The sequence below is a fragment of the Monodelphis domestica genome, chromosome 2 (assembly GCF_027887165.1).
Source record: "Monodelphis domestica isolate mMonDom1 chromosome 2, mMonDom1.pri, whole genome shotgun sequence".
Lineage (NCBI taxonomy): Eukaryota > Metazoa > Chordata > Mammalia > Didelphimorphia > Didelphidae > Monodelphis > Monodelphis domestica.
Window position 1 is genome coordinate 110,632,661 of NC_077228.1, and position 25,544 is coordinate 110,658,204.

General features: G+C 46.2%; 1 protein-coding gene across 2 annotated transcripts in view; it reads right to left on the reverse strand.

The window, feature by feature from the left end:
- SLC41A1 (solute carrier family 41 member 1) overlaps positions 1–25,151 on the reverse strand; it is a 41,114-nt gene extending 15,963 nt beyond the window's left edge. The window contains exons 1-6 of one of the 2 annotated variants that reach the window (XM_001365619.4): positions 24,767–25,151; positions 22,243–23,308; positions 6,212–6,319; positions 4,365–4,436; positions 555–699; positions 317–463 (exon numbers count right to left, since the gene is read on the reverse strand). In XM_001365619.4, the coding sequence (XP_001365656.1) occupies positions 317–463; positions 555–699; positions 4,365–4,436; positions 6,212–6,319; positions 22,243–22,617 (847 nt within the window). In that variant the 5' untranslated portion in view covers positions 22,618–23,308; positions 24,767–25,151. The remainder of the gene's footprint in view (positions 1–316; positions 464–554; positions 700–4,364; positions 4,437–6,211; positions 6,320–22,242; positions 23,309–24,766) is intronic. The other variant, XM_056815816.1, reaches the window with a different exon arrangement.
- Positions 25,152–25,544: the final 393 nt, after the last annotated feature.

Consider the following 25,544-nt stretch of genomic DNA (forward strand, 5'->3'; position numbering starts at 1 on the left):
TCACCTTTGCCTTTGTCTTCCCAGTATCTAGAATGGTATGTGGCACATGGTATGTGCTTTAAAATAATGCTCACTGATTAATTGGTTGATTTTTTTTAGGTTTATAGACATTAAAACTGCTTTCAAATTGAGCTTTTGAAAACACAAGAGAACTACGTGCGCATTTCTAGAACTCCTGGCACAGCTCCCATCTCTAGCTCAGGAAGCTTAGTCAACTGGCACATCATACACATGTTTAGACACAGCCTTGATGCTTCAGAACGTCAATCCTAACTCTTTCCTACTCCCCGATATTTCCCTGAAAGCAGACTCTCACCCAGTTCCAGGTACAGCCCCCAGCTGATGCCCGAGAGCAGCGCCAACGTGATGAGGTCTCCCAGGCTGGCTGCGATGGGCGTAGCCACATTGTCAGGGTTGATGCCAATCTTCCTGGAGCCAATGATGACTCCGATCATAATCATGCCTAGTTGGAGCAGGAGAGGTGTCACAGTCAGGCTGCCATAGGGGAATGGTGAGGGATGAGGGCTAGTCAGTTCTGCTGGTTGGTTTCTTACCCAGGACCAGGGAAGCAATGAAGGCGGTAGACACGCTGCTGGCGCACAGCAACACGGCGTGGCTAATGCTGAAGTGACCGTCGGGGATCCAGCCAAAGATGACTGCTGCAATGGAGGCCAGGAAGCCCACTACAGTGGCCTGCACCTGGGGCAAGGGGTGGACAGGGGAATTATCAGGAGCGTGTGAATCCAGGAAGAAGAGAAATAGTTTCTCTTAAGAGTTTCCCATTACTATCTCTTCAGAGGATCTCGAACTTCTTATCTCCCAACAGTCTGAGGAGATAGAATGGTGTCAGAGTCCCATTTTTATCAGATCCCTGAGCTGTTCCTCACAGTAACTATTCTATTTCTTTGCTTCCTGGCTCAGGCCTCCGAGCCCCTTCTTACAGAAGAGTTAGCCTCTCACTTCATGAGATTTAGGTAATTTGATGTAAGCATCTCCTGTCCCCTCTTCTTCTTTCAACTCCTTCCTCACACTCTCCTCCTTCCCCACTTACGGAAGCACCCTTACCCCTCAACAGGGCTAAGGTCTCTACCCATGCCCAAGATGCCATTCCCTTTTGCTTCCTCTAGGACCTCCATCCAGAAATCATGTCCTCTCCATTGTCGATGCCTTTCCACTGGTGCATAGCATTCCCTCCCTCCTTACCTCCACCTCATAGAATCCCTCCCTTTCTTCATGACAGCACAAGCATGACCTTCTAGTGAGGTCCCTTCCTGAGCCCTCTGACTGCTAGAATCCTCTTTAACTTCTTGGTATTTATTCATGATACACATGTACTTTTATGAAAACACACACATAACAGTTATGCTTGTATCCACACACATTTATAGGTGTTTGTATAAAAACAAAAGAGGAACTATGATGGGAGTGCATAGAGGGGTGGCACTGGAGCCAGAAAGACCCAAGTCCAAGTTCTGCCTCTGAAATATATTAGTTGGCTAACTTTGGGAAAGTCACTGACTTATTCTAAAAAACTTTTTTTTTTTAAAGACCCATATCTTCTGTCTTAGAATCAATATTAAGTATTGTGCCTTTCCACTGATGCATAGAATTTTCTCTCTCCTTTCAGTCTCCCAGGGAGGTTACAATTCTGTCTTCAAATCAAGTTTTGATTCTAAGGCAGAAGAATAGTGAGGGCTAGGCAACTGGGGTTAAGTGACTTGCTCAGGATCACACAGGTAGAAGTATCTGAGGCCACATTTGAACCTAGGACCCCCTGATTCGCTTGGTCTATATATCTATTGTGCTATCTTATTGCTCCTCTATGCAACTTTTTAGGCAAAGGCTCTTCACCAGGGGATACAATGATATCTTTATTTCACTATAATTGGTGTTCCTTGTAATTCTATAGATTTTATCTTATATACATTTAAAAGTATTATTCTGAGAAGAGATCCATGGGATACAAATTAAAAACCCATCTAAGATGAAGTTGCAGAGGAGCAGCTAGGTCGTTTAGGGGATAGAAAGTCAGGATCAAAGACAGGAGGTCCTAGGTTCACATCTGGCCTCAGATGCTTCCTAGATGTGTGACCCTAGACAAGTCACTTAACTTCAGTTCCTTAGCCCTTACTGCTCTTCTGCCTTGGAACCAACAGCTGGTGTCAATTCTAAGACAGAAGGTAAGGGTTTGAAAAAAAAAAGACTAAGTTGCAGAGAAGGTATCAAACTACATCAATAGTTTCCTTATGCCAGAGTTCCCTATAATCACAAATTTAGGCCCTATTCCTGTTCTTAAATAGATGTAGGTTGTCTTCTGGAAGAATGGAAGCTCATACCATTTTTCTGTTGCTATACTCCTAGCACAACAATTGGCACCTTGTACATACTTAAGAACTAATGGCTGATTCATTGGCTCCTTCTCATGTGCTTACAGACATGCCCAGAATGTCTCAGCCTTCCCCAAACCAAAAGCTGTCTCTCCATCTTTTCATTCTAAGCCAGTGATTGTTCTCTCTCCTCCTCCTTCCCTCGTAAACCTCTTGAAAAAGTTGTCTACACCTGGTGCCTCAATGTCTTCAGCACCCTCTTTCTCCCCACCTGCACATCACAAGCTGGCTTCTACCCTGACTTTGCCAGAACTCCTCTCTTGAATGCCATTGATGACTTAGTACCACATTCAGTGACCTATTCCAAGTCCTCACCCTTCCTGACTTCTCAGAAACAGCTAATGTTGTGCATCCTGGCACCTCCAATTCATCCTATCTGAGACAGTTTAGCTACTTCCCCCTACACCCCTCCCCGACTTCACTGTTTCTGTCACTGCTGCTACCCTTCACCTTCTATCTGAAACCTTGAAGTTATTTCTCACCACTGCTCTCCCTCAACTCTCGTATTCAATCAGTTCCAAGTCCCAAGACCTGTGGGATTCTACTTTTGTAACACCATCTTGTAACCACCTCCTTCCCTCCATTACCTCAACTGCTTCCCCAGGCCATGACTCATCATCACTCCCTCGGGCTTTTGCCGCAGCCCCCTAACAGGTCTTGCCACCTCCAAATCTCTCCCCCCTCCATTATGCCTCTATTTCACAAAACCCTCAGAATCCTTTTCTTTACACATCCAGTTGGTCATATCACTCCTGCTCAAAAATCTCCCAGGGTTCTCTGCTCCCCACTGACTAAAGCAAAAACTTCTTTCAAGGTCTCCTAGCGTGTGGTGTCGTTCTCACTCTCCAACCTGACTTCTTACTCACCGCTGTATGCTCTAGACCCTCAACAAATGGGGGAAGAAAGGAGCTTACATTTTCCCGACTACTTCTGATCACGTTGTGCCCTTCTCTCTGAATGTCCTCCTCTTCTCCCTCCTTCTATTCCTCCTCCCCCTAGCCTTTAAAGCTTAACTCAACTGCTGTTTCCTCAAGAAAGTGCCCCCTGATCCCCTGCTGGTACCAACAGCTCATTCACATAGTGGCTTGCTTGGTAGCCCTCTGATGCAATTCTGTAATTCTCATTACAGTTTTCTGTGTTTGAATTGTAACCTCTCTAGGAGACCAAAAGCTTCATGAGGGCAGGGAAGGGGTCTCTGCTATACTCTGGTTATCTCTCACTCCTTTCTGTAGTGCTCTGCTAACAAGAGGTGCAGAAAGGTTTAATAGATTGAACTGAACTAGTGCCTCATAGGGAGGGTTTGTGCCTTTGAAAAATTAGTTCCCTGCTGGCTCCTCTCAGCAGATGCCTAGGATCCTGGCCTTGGCCCTTTCCTTTTGGTCTTCTATGTTAATGTGGGGATTGTGCTAGATGATCACTAAGGTCCTTTCTATAGAGCTGTAGGTCCATATTACTGACTAATGGAATCTTTCTAGTGGGGTGAGTTGAAGCCAGCTGAGGGCGATTTGGGCTGGGCACTTAAGTATGTAGACTCCCGTCCCCAAATCTGCAAAGCCTTGGGTGGCATTGGGGTGAGAGAAGCAGAGGGCACCTGAGCATTCCCAATCTCTCTTCTGTAGTTCCTTCATGTTCTCAAACTGTCCTTGTACCCTCAGGAAAGCCCTGGGGCACAGATACCACTGGGGAAGATGAGGGGATCCCTGAGGCTCTCCTGCTTTGGCTGTTTTCCCGAGTAACCTGGTTACCATCCAGTGATGTTCTGGGTGAAAGCCAGCTCATCGAGGCCATGGAAATCACTTCAGGAACTACATCCTACTCTAGAGACCCTAGATTATGTCGAAGCCCCTTTGTTCTGGGCTGAGACACTTTGCCCCAAAGGGCTCAGCATTTCACAGGGATTTCTTCCTCTCTGCTCTGTGGGGCTTAGCTCTGCCTGCTCTCATCGCCCTTCTCTCCCACCACCCTCCTCACACTCACCTGGATAAGGGCCATGTTTCCTGTGATCATCTTCCAAAGCTCCTTTGGAGTGTCCATGTGCCCGATATTGGCCTGGCAGGAGAAAGGGCAGAATGTTCAAAGTGGGGAACAGAGATGGGGCATCTCAGATAGGCAACTCCAAGGTTCAGTGGTTCTGTAAGAAGCCCTTTAGTTCCTGGCCAAAGGGCAGTGAGCAGAGGAGAATCTTTGCCACAGGTTCCTGAGCGTCAGGGAGAGGCACAGGAATTTTCTTCAATAAAGAGAGCCGGAGCCTGAACAAGAGGTAGAATTGTGCAAAGAGCACCAGGCTTGGAGTCAGGTCCTTTGCCCCTACCCACTTATTACGACATGACCCTGGGCAAGTAACTGCCTCTGGCTGAACCTCAGCTTTGGGATCTATTAACTGGGGACAATAATATCTGAATGACCTACCTCACTGGGTTGTTGTAAGATTTAAAAAGCTTTATCAGTGAAGTCAATAAATATTTCTTAAACACCTATGACATGCCAGCTATTATGCTATAATGGTAAATTATAATTTAAGAGCTATCATATGTAAATGGGTAAGCTATAAATATAGGCTATTATTTTCGGTATTGTCATAGCAAAAAATGCTTAGGGTTTTAAGGCCAATAACCTCAAAAGGGCTGTTAGAATATAGGTCCAAATGAGACAGCAGATTTCAAATGCTTTTTAAGTGAAGTTGACAACTACTTTTTAAGCCCTAGCAAAGTGCCATATACCTTGCTAACTCTATAGGATATGCATGGTAAATTTTGATGATAATATGTTGTATATTAATAGCAAATATAGAAGTATAGGCTACTATTTTCAATAGTATCACTCAAGTGCTTAGGGTGTTCAGGGGAGGGAATTTCCATCTCCCCTGGAGACCCAGTGAACAGATGAGATGACTCACCTTCTGAGGCTCTGGCTTTGAGCAGTGTTCCCAGACTAGGTCAGGATGGCCTTGATATCTGGCTTTGAAGTTTACCCCCCTCTGAATCCCCGATAAGAGGAGGCTAGGCATCTGTAGTCCAGTAGGAGGTGAGTTCCCACTGTACTGGCAGAGCGCCTAATAGGGGTAACCTTGGGCCAGAAGCAGAGATGGGGTCTGGGTAAGATTTAGCATGGGGCCAACCTAGTTTCTCTCTTTCCTTTTATGCAGAAGGGACAGGGTCCCTTTGATGAGCTAGGAGCCCAGGGCAGTCATTCCTGTCCACCACCCCTCATCCCATGGACTTCACAGTCTAGTTCCTGTCCCCTGAGGCCATTTAAGGGGCTTTCTGTCCCAGAGTCTCAATGCAGATGAATTGGGAGCCTCCTTCCTTCCCCCAGGCCACCTTTGTTCCCCTGCCTGTCTTGAATAAGTCAGACGAACTCATTCAGGGGAAGGGGAGGGAAGGAGATGGGAGCTGGAGGTAGGGCTGGACCGTCCTGGCTTTACTCCAGTCCCAGCTGCAGAGTGGGGCTGGAGATCAGAGGAGGCCCCCATCTGTGCAGGGCAGGCGGGGGAAAAGGGGGGAATCAGCATGGTGCCATCCAGTCAAAGCTGCACAAACAGTCGTAAGGTGGCCCCAGAGAGGAGGGAGGGGGAGACACAGGAGCAGAATTTGACTGGGCTCTCTGAAGGCAGGGTCTGGGAGATACTTGGAAGCAGGAGCTCCCAACTGGAAAGAAATCCAACTTGAGATCTCCTCCCGCCAGCTAGGATGCCTCTCTTCCATCTCTTTCCTAGAGCCCCAGCCTAGACCAATCTGATCCTAGATCAGAGCCTTCCTGAAGCCTTAAATAGAATCTGATGTTCCCATGGATATTGGCGAGCACCCCCACTCCTGAATACTCACAGCTGTCGACAGTCTTGAGGCTAGGGTCATTTCCAGGTTCCCCTTGAGTCCCAGCAGTGCAGGTACCAGGATGAAGACTTCAGTGACATCCTTGAAGACTTCCCAGTGCTGTAAGACAGGAAGAGGGTCCAGGGATAAGAGCAAGGCAGGAGATGAGTCTTGGGGGGAGGGTCAGCATGGGAGTGAGCACCTTCCCCCCACAATCCCAACACCAAACTAAGTCAATGGCATACATCTCAGCTCCACAACTGGGCCAATATTCAGTCTGAGGACCCCTTACTTCTGTCTCCCACCTCCAAAAATCATCCCGAGCTCGATTTAATTCAGTTCACATTAAGTGCTTACTTTGTACCAGCCACCATGCTATAAAGACAAAAATGAAAAATCAGATCCCTGAGCTCAAAGGAGCCTGGGCCGCTGTGGCACGTGCTGGATAAGTAAATACAAAGTACAAAAGAGAGATATACAAAGTAATTTCAAAAAGACGACAACTTTGGAAAGGGCTCTGGGTGAAAGAAATACTTCTTCACAACTCTTTGAAGGAAGGTAGGAATTCTAGGCGCTCAGTGGATAGAAAGCCCAAGCCTAGAGATGGGAGGGCCTGGGTGTGACCTTGGGTAAGTCATTTAACCCCATTTGACTAGTCCTTCCAGCTCTTCTCTCTTGGAAAGGAAACTTAGAACAGCAATTCTAACTCCAATGTCTCTGCATGAGAGATCCCTCATCTCATTCCCCACTCCCTATCTTTTTTTTTTTTTTAACCCTAAGAACTTCTGTCTTAGAATTGATATGAGCATTGGGTCCAAGGCAGAAGAGCAATAAGGGCTAGGCAATGGGGGCTACGTGACCTGCCCAGGATCACATGGCCAGAAAGTGTTTGAGGGCACATCTGAACCCAGGACATCTCAATGTCCAGATCTGGCACTCTGATCCACAGAGCCACTTAGCTGCCCCCTAGTGTACTTTCTTTTTAGGCCTGTCACTTAGAATCTCTGACTCATCTCCAAATTCTTTTCCTGTGAGCCACCTGCCTCAGCTCCTCACCTTCCCTCATCTGTGTACAAGTTGGGTGTATTCTGGTCCCCTCTCTTCCAGGGCAGGGACTCTGCTATGCCTACTCGTACTATAGGACTAGCATTAGAAATATCTGTTGGATTCATTCGGGTTGAACATCTTCAGCTTGATCCCCTGCAAATCATCAACCTGCCCCCCCCAATGCCCTGATTCGCCTTTAGCTCCATTTCTCTGTAGCCCCGTCCCTGAGCATTATTGATTCAGCTGTTTTATGCTGGGCTCTTCAGGGCTGGCGCTGAGCAGATTAGAGGGTTTGTTTGATTTCTTTCTCCAAGGGCTTTGCTGTTCTGTTGCAGAAACACCCCTTCAGGACTGCCTGCCCTCCCCCAGGCTCAACCTGGCTCTGAATCAGGGTTAAAGCCTCAAGACCACCAAGGACCCATCTTTCCTAGGTCCATCCTCGCCCTCCTCCTTCTGCTGTGACTAGGAAAGGTGGTAGGATATAGGAGAAAGAACACTGGATTTGGGAATGAGGAAACCTGGTTTCATAGGGTTTAAGAGTCCATCCCTGATGTTACAGATGAGGACACAGTTCAGAGGTGACTTGACCAAGGCCAAACGAGTAGAAGAGCTACGATTGTGACTTTGATGTTGAGTCATTTCAGGCATGTCCGAGTAGGCCACATCTGGGGTTTTCTCAGCAAAGATCCTGGAGTTGTTTGCCTTTTCTTTTTACAGCTCATTTTATAGATGAGGAAATTGAGGCAAACAGAATTAAGTGACTTGCCTAGGGTCATACTGCAAATATGTGTCTGAGGCCAGATTTGAACTCATGAAGACGAGTCTTCTTGATTCCAAGCCTAGTGCCCCCTAGGATCTGCACTAGGGATCTACAAGTCTCATGCTCTTGCTATTACCAATGTTATCTTTGGATTGCTAGATTCCCTTCCCTCTCCCCTCACTGGGCCCTCGTCAGCCCTCATCCTCTTGACCATTTCCCTCAAGAGGGCAGGGTGTGGATTAGAGTGAGGAAGTCACTAGATTCCAGGGAGAGAGGTGGTTCACTGGTTTAGAGTTACCTGAGCTGGGACTGACGGTGAATGAATGCACATTGGCCCAGAGCCAAAGCCACCCACTCCCTTGTCCCTGGTGAGGAAAGGTGGCTATGGTGTCTGAGGTTTCTTATTTAGTATCTCAAATGGCCAGACCCTGGGGTTGAGGGCTGGGCTGGGCGGTCAGGATGAGTAACCGAGGTGGAGTGGCAAATAGCACTAGGAATACAACCTGGATTCTAGATTTAGCTTGGCCACTAACCAGCTGTGTGCCCTTCTGCACAGTTTCCTTTCCTGTATCTTAACTTCATCATCTGTAAAAAGGGGAAGACAGGATTAGACAGCAATATAGGCCTCTTTCCTCTATGGATGGGTTCTAATGACTTCCATAAACCTCCCTTCTTGAGTTAAGGACAAGAATCGGGATGAGGAAGAGAGCCTGAGTGAGAATCATGCAAGTTGTGGGAGAAGCAGATGCACATTCCTCCTTCCTATTTTGGGGCAGCCTCTTCTCCTACAGGAAAACACCACCAAGAACTCAAGAGTCTAAAGGGGGCTGGGACTAATTTCATTAGTGTTAGATCTCCCCCATTTCCTGGTTACCCTTAGCACAGATATAAGGACTTTCTCAGGGGCATTCACACTCCTCGAGCTCTCCAGCCCCAATGCCAGATACCCCAGTATCCATTCTCACAGCACCCTAATTTGGATAGCTTCCCCAAAGTGGAGAAACACAAATCCCTCTTTAGCCTGAAGAACTGTGTCAAAGAGAGGAAAAGGGTTAATGATAGTCTGCCTCAGTTGGAGAGGCTGCACCACCTGCCTAGGAGGGAATGAACAGGGACTATTGCTCTTGGACACAATCAGTACATACCATTGGTGTTCCAGTTTCCTGCCAGTGGGCCTCTAGTTCCCCTCCTCCTCCGTCTCCCAAAGTGGATAAGCAGTTGTTGGGGCTAGGGGAAAAATCCTCCCATCATTCTGTCCCATTCTATTCATGCCCCCCGCCCCCCCGCATGGTGTCAGCCTCACATTCCCATAGTGAACCTCCTCTTGACAGTGGGAACAACTAATCTTCAGATCACAGATGTAAAACTGGAAGGGAAATGATAAGAGCCCATCTGCTTGAACCTCCCTATTTTAAAGAGAAGGAAACAGAGACCGAGAGAAAGGAAATGACTTGCTGAAGGTCATATAGACCGTAAGTGACATCGTTGTAATTCAAACCCAATTCCTCTAAGTTTAGCACTTTCCCCACCATAAACTTTCTAGGTTCAAAATTTTCCTTTACCCCGGAGCTCTTCTCATTCTAGATCTATCCTCTTTTCTATAAGCAAATTCTTTTCCATTTCTCTCCTGCTGCCAAAAACAGTCACCACGGATGGTCAGATGAGACCTTCTGCCCCACACCTTGTGTAGCTGCTGGGGGATAGTACAGTAGCAAGGGGAAGTACGCACAGGAGAAAGGCCCACATTTACTCAGAGGGAATTTCTTGCTTTGGCACTCAAGGCCCTGGTCCCAGTCTTCCTTCTCAGCTTCTCTTATTTGGATCCCCTGTGCTCTAGCTAACCTGAGCTCTTTAAACAAGTCCCTATGCCTTTCTAGATCCCAGATTTGCTTATACTATTTCCTATTCCTTAAATGTTCTCACTCCTTTCTTCTCCATCTGTTGAAACACTTTATTATCCTGCAAGTTTTAACACAAATTATATATCTATCAGCTTTTCCCAATTCCTCCAACTAGAAATAAGTTTTTCCTTCTTTGAACTCTCATTATGGTGGACTAGAAATAACAAGCCTTTGAATCAGGAAAGACCTGTGTTTGTACCCCACTTCTGACTTAACTGTGACTCTGAGAAGTCACTTTACCTCAATCTGCCTTAGTTTCCTCATCTGCAAAAGTGTTTATAATAGCACCTCCCTTCTAGTGTTGTTTTGAGGACAAAAGGAGATATTAGACATCAAGTGTTTTGCAGACTTTAGGTGCCATTTATATATTAGCTGTTATTATAGGGTTATTGTAAGATTCATAATGTATGCATACAGCTTTGCAAACCTCAAAGCACTGTATATAAGTCAGCTATTGTGTATCTCTTGTGTACATAACATACTTTTAAAATATAAGCTATTTGCCCACCGATACCTTATCTTCAATATTATTATTTAGTATCAATCACAGTGATTATAATCTCATTTGATCCTCAAAACAATTGCATGATATCAGAAACATACCATTTTACAGATGAAGAAACCGAGGTTCATTGCTGTGGTCACAGATCAAATAAGTACCCATGGCAGGATTTAAACCTGTTTTTTCATGACTAATAGTCCTTGTTCTTTCTGTTGTCCAAATAATTATCTTAACTAATGGACCCAAGCTCAGACCTTTGGGTCAGAATAGGCATGTTTCCCTGGCAGCCCCTGATTCTTTGGAAACCTCCTAGCCCCAAGGGAAGAGGAACCCTTTTATTCTCTCCACCTCCATACAGAACAATCTTTTCAACATAGGAAGTCTATTCCTCCTCCCACTCTAAGTACATATTTATCTCCCAAATACCAATCTTCTTCCTCTATCCCAAGTTTGGCAGTTCATAAAGCAGTCACCCTGGGCCAAAAAGCTTCAGCGTGTTTGGGAAATGGGGGGGGGGGGGAATGGGGAACTGAGAGCTAGAAGTGGCAAGTCCCTAGTGCCAAGGAGTGGGCTGGAAAATTGCAAAAGTCAGATAGTGGCTCCTCTTTCCCCTCATCTAGTTCAGACCCACCCTGCTCAGCTAGAAAAAAACACTGGTTTAAATGCCAGTGGCTGCCCATGAATTGGAGCCAGGAAGCCAAGTCACCCCCCACATCTTCCTGCTCTTTCTATAGATGGAAAAGTGTAAATTCTAAGAAGGTCTGCTCTCTTCCTGGAACATGGACACCCATGTGCTGTTTCTGTCTTACATGTCTGAAGGGTCCTTTTCATCCACATGGATAATGTACATGTATTCTCATCCCTCTTTGAAAACCTCTTGAGCCCCCAAACCTCTGAGCTCCTTAGAGATGGGAGGTAAGATGTAGTCTTCTCTTTGGGAGATTCCTTCACTTCTTACCCCAACTTTCTTTGTTCCAGCTATACTCTCTGTCTTTTCCCAAATCCCCCTTTCTCCACCATGGTCACCGAAAAATCCTCTTGACTCTGAGCTTTCCTAACATCTAAGCACTCCACTACTCTAAGAGGGGGGCCCAGAGAGGAAGAGGAAGAAGAGCAACTTAGTCATCCATCCAAGGGAGACAAAAAAAGTTCAGAGCCAAGAAAGAAGGGAAGTATATTTATGACAATAAGAGGACCCCAAGTGACACCTCAACTCTTAGCTCAAATGATTGGATTGCCTATTTTCAGCCAAAATGCTTTGAGGACATAGGGAGGAAGTGAGGAGTGGAACCCTGTCTACCCTCCCTCAGGAGGCAGCCGGAGTTTACTCTTGAGATCAGATCGGAGTGTTCTGCTCTTCATCCTGCCCGGAGTTCTCCACCCCCTGAGGAATCCTCTAGGCGCTAGGGTAAGGGGCCAGTCAGCACAAGCGCAGCTTGATCCCCACATCTGAGGGGAGAAGGCAAGAGGTAAGCCCAAGACAAACAAACCCCTTGATGGCAGGCGGGGTCCAAAGAGGGGAGAAGCAGAAGGATGCAGCCAAATTAAACTGAGGCTGAGCCTGTGCTTGAGCTTGGGGGGGGGGGGGCACACAAGAACTTCAGTAGAATTCCACCAATTGGGAGAGGGATGTTTCTTTTCCATACTGCCCTACCTCCTCAAGCCCCATTCCCACCCTTTACCGTGTGTGTGCGCGCGCAATGGTGCAGATTTCCAGGCTATTTCTCCCCTCCGCAATCAAAGTCAGAGACATGGGGATCACCTTGAGGTAGCACTGTGCAGTGAAATGAAGGCTGCATTTGGAACTGGGGCCCTGAATTTGAATCCTGGTTTTGTCATTTCCTGTGTAACTGGCTAAACCATTTAACACTTTTAAGATTTCTTATTTGTAAAATGAGGTGGAAGTTGAATAAGATGCTCTTTAGGGTCTTTTGCAGCTCTAATGGTCCAATGGTCCTATGAATTTCCATTAAGTTGTTTATAAGTAGCATGCTAGGATGAGGATAACTCTAGAGAGTTATAGCTCTCTCACTCTCAATGTGATTCTAATGGCCTTAACCCATTGGGGGAGGCTGACAACAAAGGATGGAAGTAGGCTGAGTAAGGTAGTTTCTATCCTTCTTTGTCACCTCTCTCCACTTTATAGAATACTGAACTTGGAAATCGAGAAGATTCTTGGTTTGAACCCCACTTTCAATATTTAGGAGCTATATGACTAAGGGGAAAATCAATGAGCATCTCAGACTGCTAAATCCCAGACTTTTCCTTGGTTCTCATCTTTCTTGGCCTTTCTGGAGTATTCAGAATTGTTGGCCATGCCCTTCCCTCCTTCTTGAATAATTTCTCCCTGGACTTTTGTGATACTACCCTTTTCTGGTTTTCCTCCCACCACTTTGGCTACTGTTTCTTAGTCTTTTTTGCTGGATCATTTAAGTGTAGCTGTACTCCAAGGGTCAGTTGGGGGCTCACTTGGCTCTTTATTTCTTTCTCTTGGTGACCTCATTGGTTCCCATGAAGTTACCTCTCCTTCCTATAAGATGACTTCTAAATATATACATCCAGTCCTTATCTATCTCCTGAGCTTCCATCCTGTATTACCAACTGGTTACTGTCTATCTCCGACTTGATTTCCCCAAGTCATTTCAGACTTGACATGAATCTGACTTCATTCTCTTTCCCCTCTTCTTAAATTCCATATTTCTGCAAAGGTCACCAGGGGAAGGGGAGATGGAATGTATACTATATGCCAAGGACTGTAGTAAGTACTTTGTACAAATATTATTTCATTTGATCCTTGCAACAAACCTGTGAGGCAGGTGTTATTATGATCCTCATTTTATAATTGAAGAAATTGAGGCAGAGATGAAGTGACTCATCAAGTCATACAGCTAGTAAGTTCATGAGAGTGGATTTGAACCCAGGTCTTCCTAACTCCAGGCCCAGTCCTCTATCCTCTACCCTACCAGCTATTTCACCATCATTTTTATAATCACTTGGTTTCCTAACCATAGTCACTGTTGACTCTTTCTTCTCTCCCATTCCATACATCTAATCAGTTGTCAAATAGTGTTGATTCTAATATCTCTCCCATCCACTCTTTCTTCACTGAAATGGCCATCAACCTAGCTTAGTCAACCCTTGCTTCTTGCTTGAGTTACTATAGAAGCATGCTAATTGTTCCTTTCAATCTACTCTCCTCACAAACTCCAAATTGGTATCTCTATTATGTCTGCGCATGTCCCTCCTCTGCTCAAGAAAGTTCAGTGGCTTCCTCCTACTTCTACGTAAACTCCTTTGTTTGATACCTAAAGCCTTTCAGAATTTGAGTCCAATTTACCTTTCCTAATTTCATTTTCACATTTTCCTCCTTTCACAAATTCTACCCCCTCAACCCTCAAATCGGCTTGACTCTTGTTCTTTATATTTGCACATGATATAAAATGTCCTGTTTCCATGCTTTTGTGCAGATTACCATCCATGCTGGGAATGCTTATTCTTCCTCACCTCCTCACACTTGAGGCATTTCTTGATCTCCACCTCCCCACCCCACCCCAGGCTTCAGGTAGAGAGTCAGTATAGAATTCTGAGCCCGTGACTGATATAACAAAAGAGATATTTAAGGAATATACATCTGGCTTCCCTCCTCTCAGGAGAAATGTGTGTGTGTCTGAGCACTTCAGAGCTTGGGGGAGGGAAAACTATGATGAAGGAACAAGTTGTACAATGCCAGACGCAGAGGTTTGTTTTCATTAACTGTACTTTCTTTGTTAAAGAGCAAGTTCTATTGGGTGAGCAATTATTGGGAATTACCAGTGAAATTTTAAAAAAATACAACAATAAACTTCAAAAATATCAATAAACATTAATACACAAAAAAGTGATCAAATGTGATAGGCTTTAGCTGCTCTCAGCAATACAATGATCCAGGACAATTCTGAGGGACTAAAGACAAAGAATGCCCTCCACCTCCAGAGAAAAAACTGTTGGAGTCTGAATGCAGATCAGAGTGTGTGATTTTTCACTTGTTTATTTGGGTATATGTTTTGCAGTTTGGGTTTTATAAGATTATTAATTTACAAAAATGAACAACATGGAAATGTTTTGTGTGATAATACATGTATAATCCACATCAAATTGCTTGCCAGCCCCAGGAGCAGGGAGGGAAAGGAGGAAGGCAGACAATTTGAATTGTATGACTTTGGAAAACTCATATGGAAATTTATTACATGTAATTGATAACAAAAAATTATTAGAATTTTTAAAAAATGAATTTAATGCCTCCCATCAACAAACAGGCCAGATTGGAGGGAAGAGAGATTTATTAGAGATCTGTGCTACCAGGGTAAAGCGACAATCAAGAAACAAGGCAATGAGGGTAGGGACTCAGTATTTTTTTTTAAATCTTCTCCAAAGCCTGGACTCTGCTCCTAATCAGCACTTGTTAAATGTTGACTGATAGTACATACAAGAGACAATTCAGAGGAAGAAACAGGGGTTGTATATAGTGTTCCTCTCCCCTAGTTACCACGTGTGTACTTTTAATTTTTCTGGGTACCTGTTGTTTCCTGAGGACAAGGCCTTTCCATAGTGCCCAGCACACTGGAATTATTGTAGATGCTGAATAAAATGTTTGCTGAAATGAATCAGGCTCATTCATCTATAAAATGGAGCTAACAGGACCCATAGCACCTATCTTCCCAAAGATGCCCTATCAATACTAAGTATCGTTCCAAGGCAGACAAGCAGGAGGGCTAGGCAATCGGAGTTAGGTGACTTGCCCAGTGTCATATAGCTAGGAAGTATCTGAGGCCAGATTTGGAGTTAAAGGTCTTTTCTAAGTCTCAGACATATATGAAGGTTAGCTAGGGTTACATCAGGACCAGAAAATCTATCACCAAAAGCAGCTAGCTGATTGAGACTGAACTTTTCCAGACTTAGCTGGACTGGACCATCTTCTAGGCCTTTCTAGTATGGTAGCACCTGTCAGAGCTTGTGATCATCTGGCATGTAGCTTTTGAGAGCTTAGGGTAGTTCCTGCAACACTAAGTAAGGCACCGAGGTGGGACTTTATTAGAGAGAGACACAAAATGGGTAGGCATGGATCCGTTGTGATCTGCCTGTTTGGAGAGAGCAGCCATCTAAGCCACTTCCCTTCTTCCTATAAACAAACATCCCCACATCTCCCCCAACCTCTTCTTCCTTCCATCCCTGGTAACTGTCATTTATATCTTGCTTCTGTTTTGTGGCTCAACTTGTTAAGGCCATCTTCAATGCCCATCTCCACTTTTTTCCTTCTCATTTTCTTCTTAAAACTCTGCATCTGGCTTTCAACCCCATCATCCAACTGACACTGCTCTCTTGAAAGTCAGTAATGACACAAAAAAGTCAATAAAGATCTTTTAATTGTCAAATCTAGGGGCAGCCAGGTGGTGTAGTGTATAGAGAGCCAGGTCTAGAGTGGAAGAACTTGGATTCAAATGCTATCCTGGAGTTGTTCCTGGGACAGAAAGTAAGGGTTTTTAAAAAATTGTTAAATCTAATGGTCTTTTCTCAGTTCTCATCTTTCTTGACTCTTCTGCAGAGTTTGACAATCAATCACCCACTTCTCTTTAGTTTTCACTACACTTCTCTCTTGTGGTTCTCCCCTTACTTGTTCAAACACATTCTGGCTCCTTTCCTAGACCTTCATCCAGGTCATACTCAAGTAGCCCTAGGTGTTTCTCAAAGCTTTGTCCTGGAGAAGACTCTCTTTTCTTCTCCCTCTATACTTGTCACTCAGTGATCTCATAAGCTCCCATGGATTCAATTATAATCTGTATGCTGTTGATTCCCAAATCGACTTACCCATTATTTCCTATCCTCTTGATTCAGATCTCCAGCTGCCTACTAAACACCTGAAACTGGATGTTCCACAGTCAGCAGAAACTCAACATGTCCAAAACGGAATTCATTATCTACCCAATGAAATAATAATTGTAAAATGCTCACTATGGTGTTTTTTATGGAATAGGTACTGTTTGGGGGCAGCCAGGCCTACAAATGGGAGGTCCTGGGTTCAAATGTGGATTCAGACACTTCTTAGCTGTGTGACCCTGGGCAAGTCACTTAACCTCCACTGCCTAATCCTTACAGTTCTTCTGCCTTGGAAGTGATACACAGTATTGATATTAGGACAGATGGTATGGATTAAAAAAAAAAAGAATACATATTAGTTCCTTTTTCCTTCCCCCACACAAAATATTTCTTTTTCTGAATTTTCCTATTCCTGGGAGTTCACTACTCTCCTTCCAGTTACTCAAACTAGCAACGTATGATTCATCTTCAATTTTTCACCCTCATATCTAATCTGATGCCAGATCCTGTTGATTCTATCTTGAGGATATCTTAATATGCTTCCCTTCTCACCTCTGACCCAGCTACCTACCACTCTGATGTTTATCAGCTCATGCTTGGACTATGGTGATAGCCTGCTGTTTAGGTTCCCTGTTTCAAGAAAGCTCCACTCCAGTTTTCCCTCTACTCAGCTTGCAAACCAATCTTCCTAAAAAGAGGTTCTGACCACAGTCACCCCACTCACTATTCAAGCAACTCTAGAGGTTCCCTATCACTTCCAGGATCAAGTATTAAAAGCCTCTGTTTGGTGTCAAAGTCCTTCATACCAGGACCCCTCTTGCCTTTCCAGACTTCTTACTCCTACCAGGCACTCCCGAGAGTCAGTGACTCGGTTTCCTTGCTGTTTGTAACACAAGACATCCCATTTCCTCACTCAAGCATTTTCACTAGCTGTCTATGCTTCTCTTCTCTATCGTCTGGCTTCTTTCCAGCCCCAGCTAGAGCCCCACCTTCTTTAACAAGCTTTTCCCAACCTCCCTTAATGCCGATTACTACCTTTGCTCTCTTGATTATCTCCAATTTACCCTGTAATTGTAGTACTAACGGTTAGCATTTATATGATACTTTAAGGTCTGCAAAGTGCTTTACAAATATTTTCTCATTCTATCCTTACCATAACCCTGAGAAGTAGGTACTATTATTATCCACATCTTACAGAGGAGGAAACTGGGGGGAGGGAGGGAGAGGGAGAGGGAGGGGGGGTGACTTGTCCAGTCACACAACTAAGAAGTTTCTGAGGAGGGATTTGAACTCAGATCTTTCTGACTTAGGGTCCAGCACTCTAACAATTGAACCACCTCGTTGCCTGTGACGTGTATCTCTCTCTATATGTGTATCTATATATCTTCACATATATCTATAGGAGACAACATGCAAACAACTATATACAAATATGATGTATCTATGCATATATTTATATATATCAACATGCAACATCTATAATGGCATATGAACTATGTATAACAGATACAAATATATACATAATAAATGTAAGTGATTTAAATAAGGTATTTATGTCCTATTTAAAATATAGATATTATTTATGAACTGTTTACAGTTTTATAAGATATATGCTTATATATGTGATTTATATGATACGTACATAGTTATCTATCTTATTTGTACCTAATGTTTGCATGCTGTCTCCCCCATTTGGACTCTGGTGAACCCTTTGAGAACAGGACTGGTTTTGGTTTTTCCTTTTTCTTTATTACCAGTGTTGAGACTAGTGTCTGGTACAAAGTCATGCTTAATAAATGCTTCCTGACTGATTGACAGATATTGATGAGATCACAGCTCCATCTGAAAAGCAGTTGTAGCAGGGTAGGACCACCTTGGCGGCAGAAGAGGAGAAAGTAGCCTCGGCAGGGTCATTTCCAGGGGAACTGGACTGTGCAGCCAGGGAGTGTTTATGGGATCCAAGGTTTCTCATGAGCCACACAGAATACCTCCCCTACTTCCTGGCTCCCCACAAAACCCCCGGGGTTCAGCCAGCCTTGGCTTCAGTGCTGCCTGCCCCCCCCCCCCAACACCACCTAGCAAGGCTCAGGGCTCTGGGTGTGGGGAGGGCTATAGAGCTCATTTGTTTGCTCCTTCACTTTCTGACAGCCAGCCTCCAGGCCTTATCCTTATCTCACTCCAGCTGCTGGAATTGAGGGGTTGAGTGAAGAGGGTTACAGATAAGAGGGGATTACAAGTGCACCCTTGGCTGGAATACAGGCAGCCTGTTCAGCAGCTTAGAAGGTGAAGCTGTAAAGGGCATGGAATCCCACTGGCAAACCCACCTTTCCCCATCTTCCACCACATCCGACAAATGCCCAGGACCGATTTGGGCTTCTGCTCAGTTGTGCTAAGACCCCAGAGGTACTATTACTAACTTGTCTAGTTCCCCCAGAGATAATTCTTCCATTCTCCAATTTCTTAGACCCAAGATAAACAAAGTGGAGGGTCAGTTCCTCAGAAGGAAGAGGGGGAAAAGAAGAGAGGTCCAAATCAAGAATAAGATTATCTCTTCTCTGCCTCATCAGACTACATCTGAAATTCTATGTTCAGTTCTGGGTATCTTAGTTTAAGAAGGCTATTGATAAGCTGTGAAAGGTAAGAGATTGGTGAAGGATCTTGAGGACTGTCAATGAAGGAATGGATGAAGATACTGGAAATACTTAGTCTGGAGTAGAGAAGCCTTCAGGGAAGGTCAAGAACATGAGAAGGTTTCTTTTTTTTTCTTTTTTTTTTTAAGTATCTGAAAGGCTGTCCTGTGGAAAAGACATTGGATTTGTTTGTCTGGTTCTAAGGGGCAAAACCAGTGGCAATGGGTACTAGCTACAATGAGGCGAATTTGGGCTTCATACGTCAGGAAAAACTTTGTAACAGAGAGCCTCTGGAGTTGCCTCTGGAGAAAAAGCATTCATTTCCCCTTTCAGGAACAGGTTGGATGACCACTTGTCCTTATGAAGATTCGTTCTGGGGGGATATGGACCAAACTAGATAGTCTCAGAAATCCCTTTGAAGAATCTCTCAAATTCTGTGATATGGAGATCCTTAGAAATCTAACCACAGTTCCCACTGCCCTGAATGGAAGTCACAGTGTCCCTTGCCTTCCAAAGGATACTTTCCTATGATATCACTGTGATGTAATGCCTGTTCTCAGCTCAACTGCTGCTATCTGGTTAGGTCAGCTCAGTTTGACTCCCCATATTGGGGCAGGTGGGGAAGAGAGGGCAAGGGACAAGAAACCTCCCTCTGGAGGCAACTGATTCCCTTTTGGAGAACTCTCTTTGTTGCAAAGTTTTTCCGGAACCATTGTCATCCACAGAAAATATATGACAGCCAGCAGAGACATCAAAGTAGAGAAAAGCATATTTTTATAGATATTCATTCATTCTCTAGCAGGGTCTGAAACCCCTCCTTTTCCTACCTCTTGATAGTTCAATTATCTCATTCTCAAGGGCTTTGAAGCTCATGGCAGAGGCTTGGACCAGTTCTAGAATCCTCTGAGTTTGGTGGAAAAGAGGTGCAAAAAGGGCAGGTAAAGTAGAATGAGACTCCTTCGAGAATCCCAGACCACAACATGTAGGTGGCCCTATTCTCCTCCTAAACTTGAAGAACCTATGGTAACTCTTGCTCCTGTCATTTTAAAGTTTCATGGGCTCCATATTTTAGACCACTGGTGTCAAATCCAAATGGGAACAGGAGGCCACTAAACCATACATGGGTCCCTGGTGGCCATATATTGACTTAGAAAACCACATATTCATATTATCTATGTTTTATTGTATTTTGGTTTATCTTATTAAATATTTCTCGTTTGCATTTTACTTTGGCTCACGCTGTATGTTTGGAGCCTCTAGAAAGAACATAAATTGGGAGATTTTCATGCCATTCACCTTGGAGTCTATGACAAAGAAGGCCTCAAAGTAGGATTGTGAATGAGATGGCCAGTCAGGTAAAATTCTAGGGATATGGCAAACAGGAAACATCAACATAAAAAACCCAAAATATAGCTCTCCTACACAATTTCCTTCCTAAAGGTGGTTGTGGACTCAGTGATAGATACTAAACTACAACAGGATACAAATATAATCAGAGAGAAAGCATTATGGCTAGTAATAACCAGTCTTTCAGGAAAAGATGAGAACGAACGAACCAGGACCACTATTTCTTTCTCTGTACTTGTATGCCCTTGCCTAGTATTGTGCCTGGCACTATTGTAGGTGGAAACCCAGATATCAGTTCTTCTACTTTCCAGTTGGCTTTCCCTTTCCGTTAACAAATCCTAGGATGGTGGGGGTAGGGACAACACATGGCTTTCCTTGTAAACACCCAGCCTTGAGGCAGCAGCTGCAGAGTTCCTCATGAAGGACACGAGTCAAGGTGGTCAGGGGGTGGGCATGCTGGCTGGATTTAGCCAGAACTATCTGGAACTGTCAGCTCCATGGTCCCATTGGGTATCAGCCAAAGGAGATGCCTCTGGACATTGCTTGAGAGGCCAGCAATAACCCTGCGGGGAAGCAGGAGCCAGTTTTTTTTTTACTATGTCTTCTGGGGGGCTAACTGGACAAAGGAGGATGCCCTGTTTGCTGTAGATCTATTCCTTCCAAAAACCCCTTCCTCTCTTGGGGATGGCAAGGGATCAAAATCCTATAAACTGGGAGCTCTCCAAGGGTGGGAATCAAGTCTCCATCAGGGTAAGAGTTTCTCCAGAGTGGGGACCATATCTCTCCCTCTCTCAGCCCAAGAGGATTCAGGGGGACAGCTGTTGTCTCCACTATGAGATTGTAAACTTCCAGGGACAGGGCCCAGATTTCTTTGTACTTCCTCAAAGAGCAGGAATCTGATATGTGCTGTTCATTAACTCGGATCTTGGCTCCTTCAAAGAGCTCAGAATGTTTCCTTTGGGGAAACCTAGCACTACCCTCTCCTTGACATGTCCTGTACCACATTATTGTGACCCCCCCCAAAAAGCCCCAAACTTGCTTAGGCTAATTAATAGAATGGACATCAGTTTTGGAGTCAGAGGAGCTGGGTGAGAATCAATCACTGCTCTACCTCTTTCCTTGCCCTCTATGGGACCCTGGACAAAATCATCTAGCCTCTCTGGGTCTCAGTTTCATCATCTACAAAATGAGGAAGTTGTATTACATAACTTCTAAAGACTCCTTCTGCCTGAAATCTGTTAATCAATCTATTCTTGTCCAGTTCCCACCCCACAGTTCACACCACTCTAAGGAAAAGCCACTTGCCTAAGGCAGGTAGGTGTCTTTAGATGTCTTAGTCCTACACAGGTCTGGTCATCTTTTGTCTTCATTTTGCTTCCACATATTTAGCACTCATACTTCTCTTGTTACTGTGTGTGTCCCAGCCTGCATGTGCATAATTTTAAGGAGCTTGTGCCAAGATAACAGGTAGGTAAGAAACCATTTCATGACCCTTCCTTGGCATCCACTGCAAACAAAGTCTCCTCCCCCACCTTGTCAGCCAGCCAAATCCCTGCCCAGCTAGGAGGGTTTAAGACTAAGCACTCCGCTGAGACCCCCTGAAGGCCCAGATGAATGGATAAGAGGGTTGGTAGAGTAGGTCAAACATAACCAGCTGAGTTGGGGCCTGTAAAGGGATCCTGAGGGGCAGCCGCAGCCCCTCGACCTCTTTCCACACCAGGGCCCTAGAGTGTAGCTTAATGCGTGCTAGGCAATTACTACCCTCACCCTGGCTCCACACAGCTACCTCCCTTCCCCCTGAGGCTTCTGAAGAAAATGATTTGGAGGCCAGCAATGGGCCTGAGAGTGAAGGATCCTGTCCAAAGGGGAAACAATCTTCTGGGAAGACGCTGCTTCAGGGTGTAAATGCCCCTGCCATGGAGGCTGGAAGAAAAACTAGAATGGCCAGCTTTTTTCCTCAGAGCACAAGGCAACCAGTCCCTGGTGTCCCCCAACACTCCTACCTGTACAATGTCCAGCACCATGCCTGCAGCAACGGTCCCAAAGCCAGCCAGGAGAAAAGGGAAAAGCACCTGGAGCCCAATGGAGAAGGAGGTCTCCTTGAGAGGAGAGGCCGGCTCTGGGCCACGGTCTGTGCTGACATCGTCACTCTCATTGCTCTGGCTCCCGTTCTCCAGGAGGGCGTCTTCCTCTCGAACCCCTTTGGCATTGGCCCGTGATTCGATGGCGACCACCTCCACTCCTGCCCCATCTGGACCCAGGAACTCTGAGGTGCTTGCTAGTGGCTCCCGTCCAGGGAGATCTGCTGGGCAGGGCAGCTCTGGAGGGCCAGTCCCATTCAGCTGGTGGAGGTCTTTTGGCTCTGGCTTGGAGGACATGACAGGGGAGAGTGGGGCTTTCTGTCTCTCTTTCTCTCTCTTTTAACTCTGGAGAGCCCGAAGTCTCAGGGAGAGCTCAGGCTCATTGGCCGTCTCCCACAGCTCTTTGCTCCCACCAGATGCTGTGAAGATTGTTCCACCAACAGGCAGCCCCATCAAGCACTGAGGCCACAATCGGGAAGGAAAACAAGAAACACACCCCACTGGACTCAGCAGCCAACCACTAGGGGTGTGAATGCCTTATTTCCAAACTGGAAGAGCGGCCCAGTCCCCTCCTTGCCCGGGGGTGGGGGACAACCACTGTTCCTTATCTTCTTTGGTTCTCAGCAGGTGCACTCACCCCACATCACTTGATTCCCTAGAGCCAGGCAGGCATCAGCACAAGGAAAGCCTAACCAAATTTGAGGCTGTCCTGTAAGGGGATCACAGTGGGTACTCTTAGGAAAGCAGCTTGGGTTTGAGTCTTTCGAGACACAGGCTCGGCCTGGGGCCTGGCTCCTCCAAACCTCTTCTTACTGATGGCACATTTGGATTTCTGAAGCTGTTGAAGTTATATTGGTCCCAAGGCAGGATCACAGCTTCCCCCTGGCTCTGTGCCCTCCTCTGGCTGTCCCCTACCTTCCTAGGAAGACCGAGTACCTCTCCAAATCTCTGATTCTTATTTAAAGTCACAGGATCCTATGCGGAACACCTTAAGGGGGAAGGAGAAAGGGAAAAAAACAAAGACAACATTCATGTGGATCCTTCTTTCCAAAGTAGGCTCAGCCACTGTCATTTCCCTCCCTTTGATGACTTAAGTACTCTAATTCTGAACTTCTGCTGAATAGAAATGTGGGGCATTACCTTTCTCATCTCCCACTATTAGTAACCAATTCACCTAATAGGGCCTGCTGGGGACCTGGTTTTGGCCTGTATAACTGTGCTCAGCCTTTGGCTGGGTAGAAAGTTCAGAACCCTCTGAATTGTCTTAGCAACCAGAGGTGGGCAGGAACAAATTCAAGCAGTCCCTCTGATCGCTGACTGGCAATCCGGAGCACGAGAAGTCTTTGCTCTCAAAAGCGATGTGTTTCACATACCCCGTACTACAGGCACCCCTAGGATGGAAAAGGGTCAGCAGTTTCTACCACCCACATGGTAGTGAGGAATAATTAGGCTACCATGAGATATGCAGGACAAAAAGAACAGGAAGACTCCAATAATGGAGGGCATAGTGTTCTTAGGAGTTTCCAAAAGTGACTCTGAGGCCCCCCCTAAGACCCTGGCCACAAAAATAGCAAAGGTTAGAGGAGGCCATGAGAGAAAAGGGCAAAGCTGTCAGTCTGAAAGCTAAGAAACAGAAGCTCTAAGGCCAGGTCCACCTCTACTCACTCTTGTCCTTGAGAATCAACAGAGTTGCAAAGAAAAGAACAGTCAACTCTCCATTAATCGGGTGGTGAAGTTAAGTGGGTGAGATTCTCTTTTGGGTGGATTATCCAAGCTGCCTTCCCACAGCCCTCCCCTTCTTGCTTTCAGACTTTGTAGAGAGAAGAGAAGACTCTTCAGTAGGTCCATGCTGATTCCTAGAAACTGCTCTGGCACAGAAAAATAGACCCCCAACCCTGAAAAAAGCAGCATCTCTTTGTAACTCCAGGAGGTTGTCTATCCCATCTTAGAGGGATATCCCAGGCACAAGTCCTGTTCAATATTTCTCTAGAAAGGCACCAACATAAAATTTTAGTAAGGTCAGTCCTAACTGTCCTTAACAACCCCAAATATAACCCACTCCTCAATTCTAGTCTGCTGGCAGATGGAGCAAACTGAAGTAAATGGGATAAGGGCATTGCTGATGAAATTCTCCCTCAACCCCACTACTCGGCCCTCCAGCACAGGACTACAGGAGGGGGCCCTAGGGCAGGTGACAAAAGGCTAGAAATGGGGGTGGGGTGGCGCAATACCACCGGTCAGGGCCCAAACCCACGAAGAGGGAGGGCAGGGAGAGGTAACTGTAAACTCCCTCCCTCCCCACTACCCCTTAAACTGTCCCGCAAACTGGCTACAATCTTGCAACTCTCCCTCCCCCAAACCCCCCCAAATTCAGGACTTAACAGTACTTATCTGATCCCACCACCGCACCCCCCCCCCCCCGGCCCTGAAAGAAAATGATGGGCACCTGGGGCTGGCGGTCTTGGGGGGGTGCAGGGTACCCCCTCTCCTCATCACTCCTCCTTCTTCGTAGTCGTTGTCCTCCACTGGCCCCCCGCGCCCCCCACTCGCCCGCCAAGGCGAGTGTCCAGCCCCGGCGCCGGGCTCGCTACATCTCGCCCCCGCGTTACACGGAGGCCGCCGCTCCGCTTCCACGCGGGGGAGGAGGAGCAGGCAGGATATACCTCCCCAAGCCGGCCGTGGGGGGGGTGGAGGACCCAGGCTGGAGGGGTGGGAGAGGGGGGCTGAGCTCACCAGCCCCCAATAGCAGCTCCACCCGCAGTCCCGGCCCCGACTGGTTGGCTGCTGGTAGCAAACGTGATCTAGGGCGGCCCGGCCTCCCCCCACCCCCCACCAAAAATAGAATCCGGATGGACAGCTGTAGCAGCCAACCCGAGGCCGGGGAGGGGGCGGAGCGTATGGCTGTCCCGCCCCTCCCACTGCTTTTGTGCTTTACGAGCCGAGGAGGGGAAGAAGGGACGGAGGATGCGGAGAGGCGGAGATGGGAAACCGGGACTTCGTGGCGGATGCACCCTGGGGTCCCGGCGCCCCATCTCCCCGCTTGCACTACGAGGCCTCCCAGCAAATCAGCGTCCTTGCCTACTGCCCTACTGGCTCGGGAACTGAACTTCTCTCGGCCTTGCCCCTCCGGAATTTCACCGGAATGGTCCCCTTCCGCTAAGCTGCCTTTTTATTAGTCTGTGGACCAAACCAAGCCCCTCGAGCGATCCCTGAGGAGAGGGATC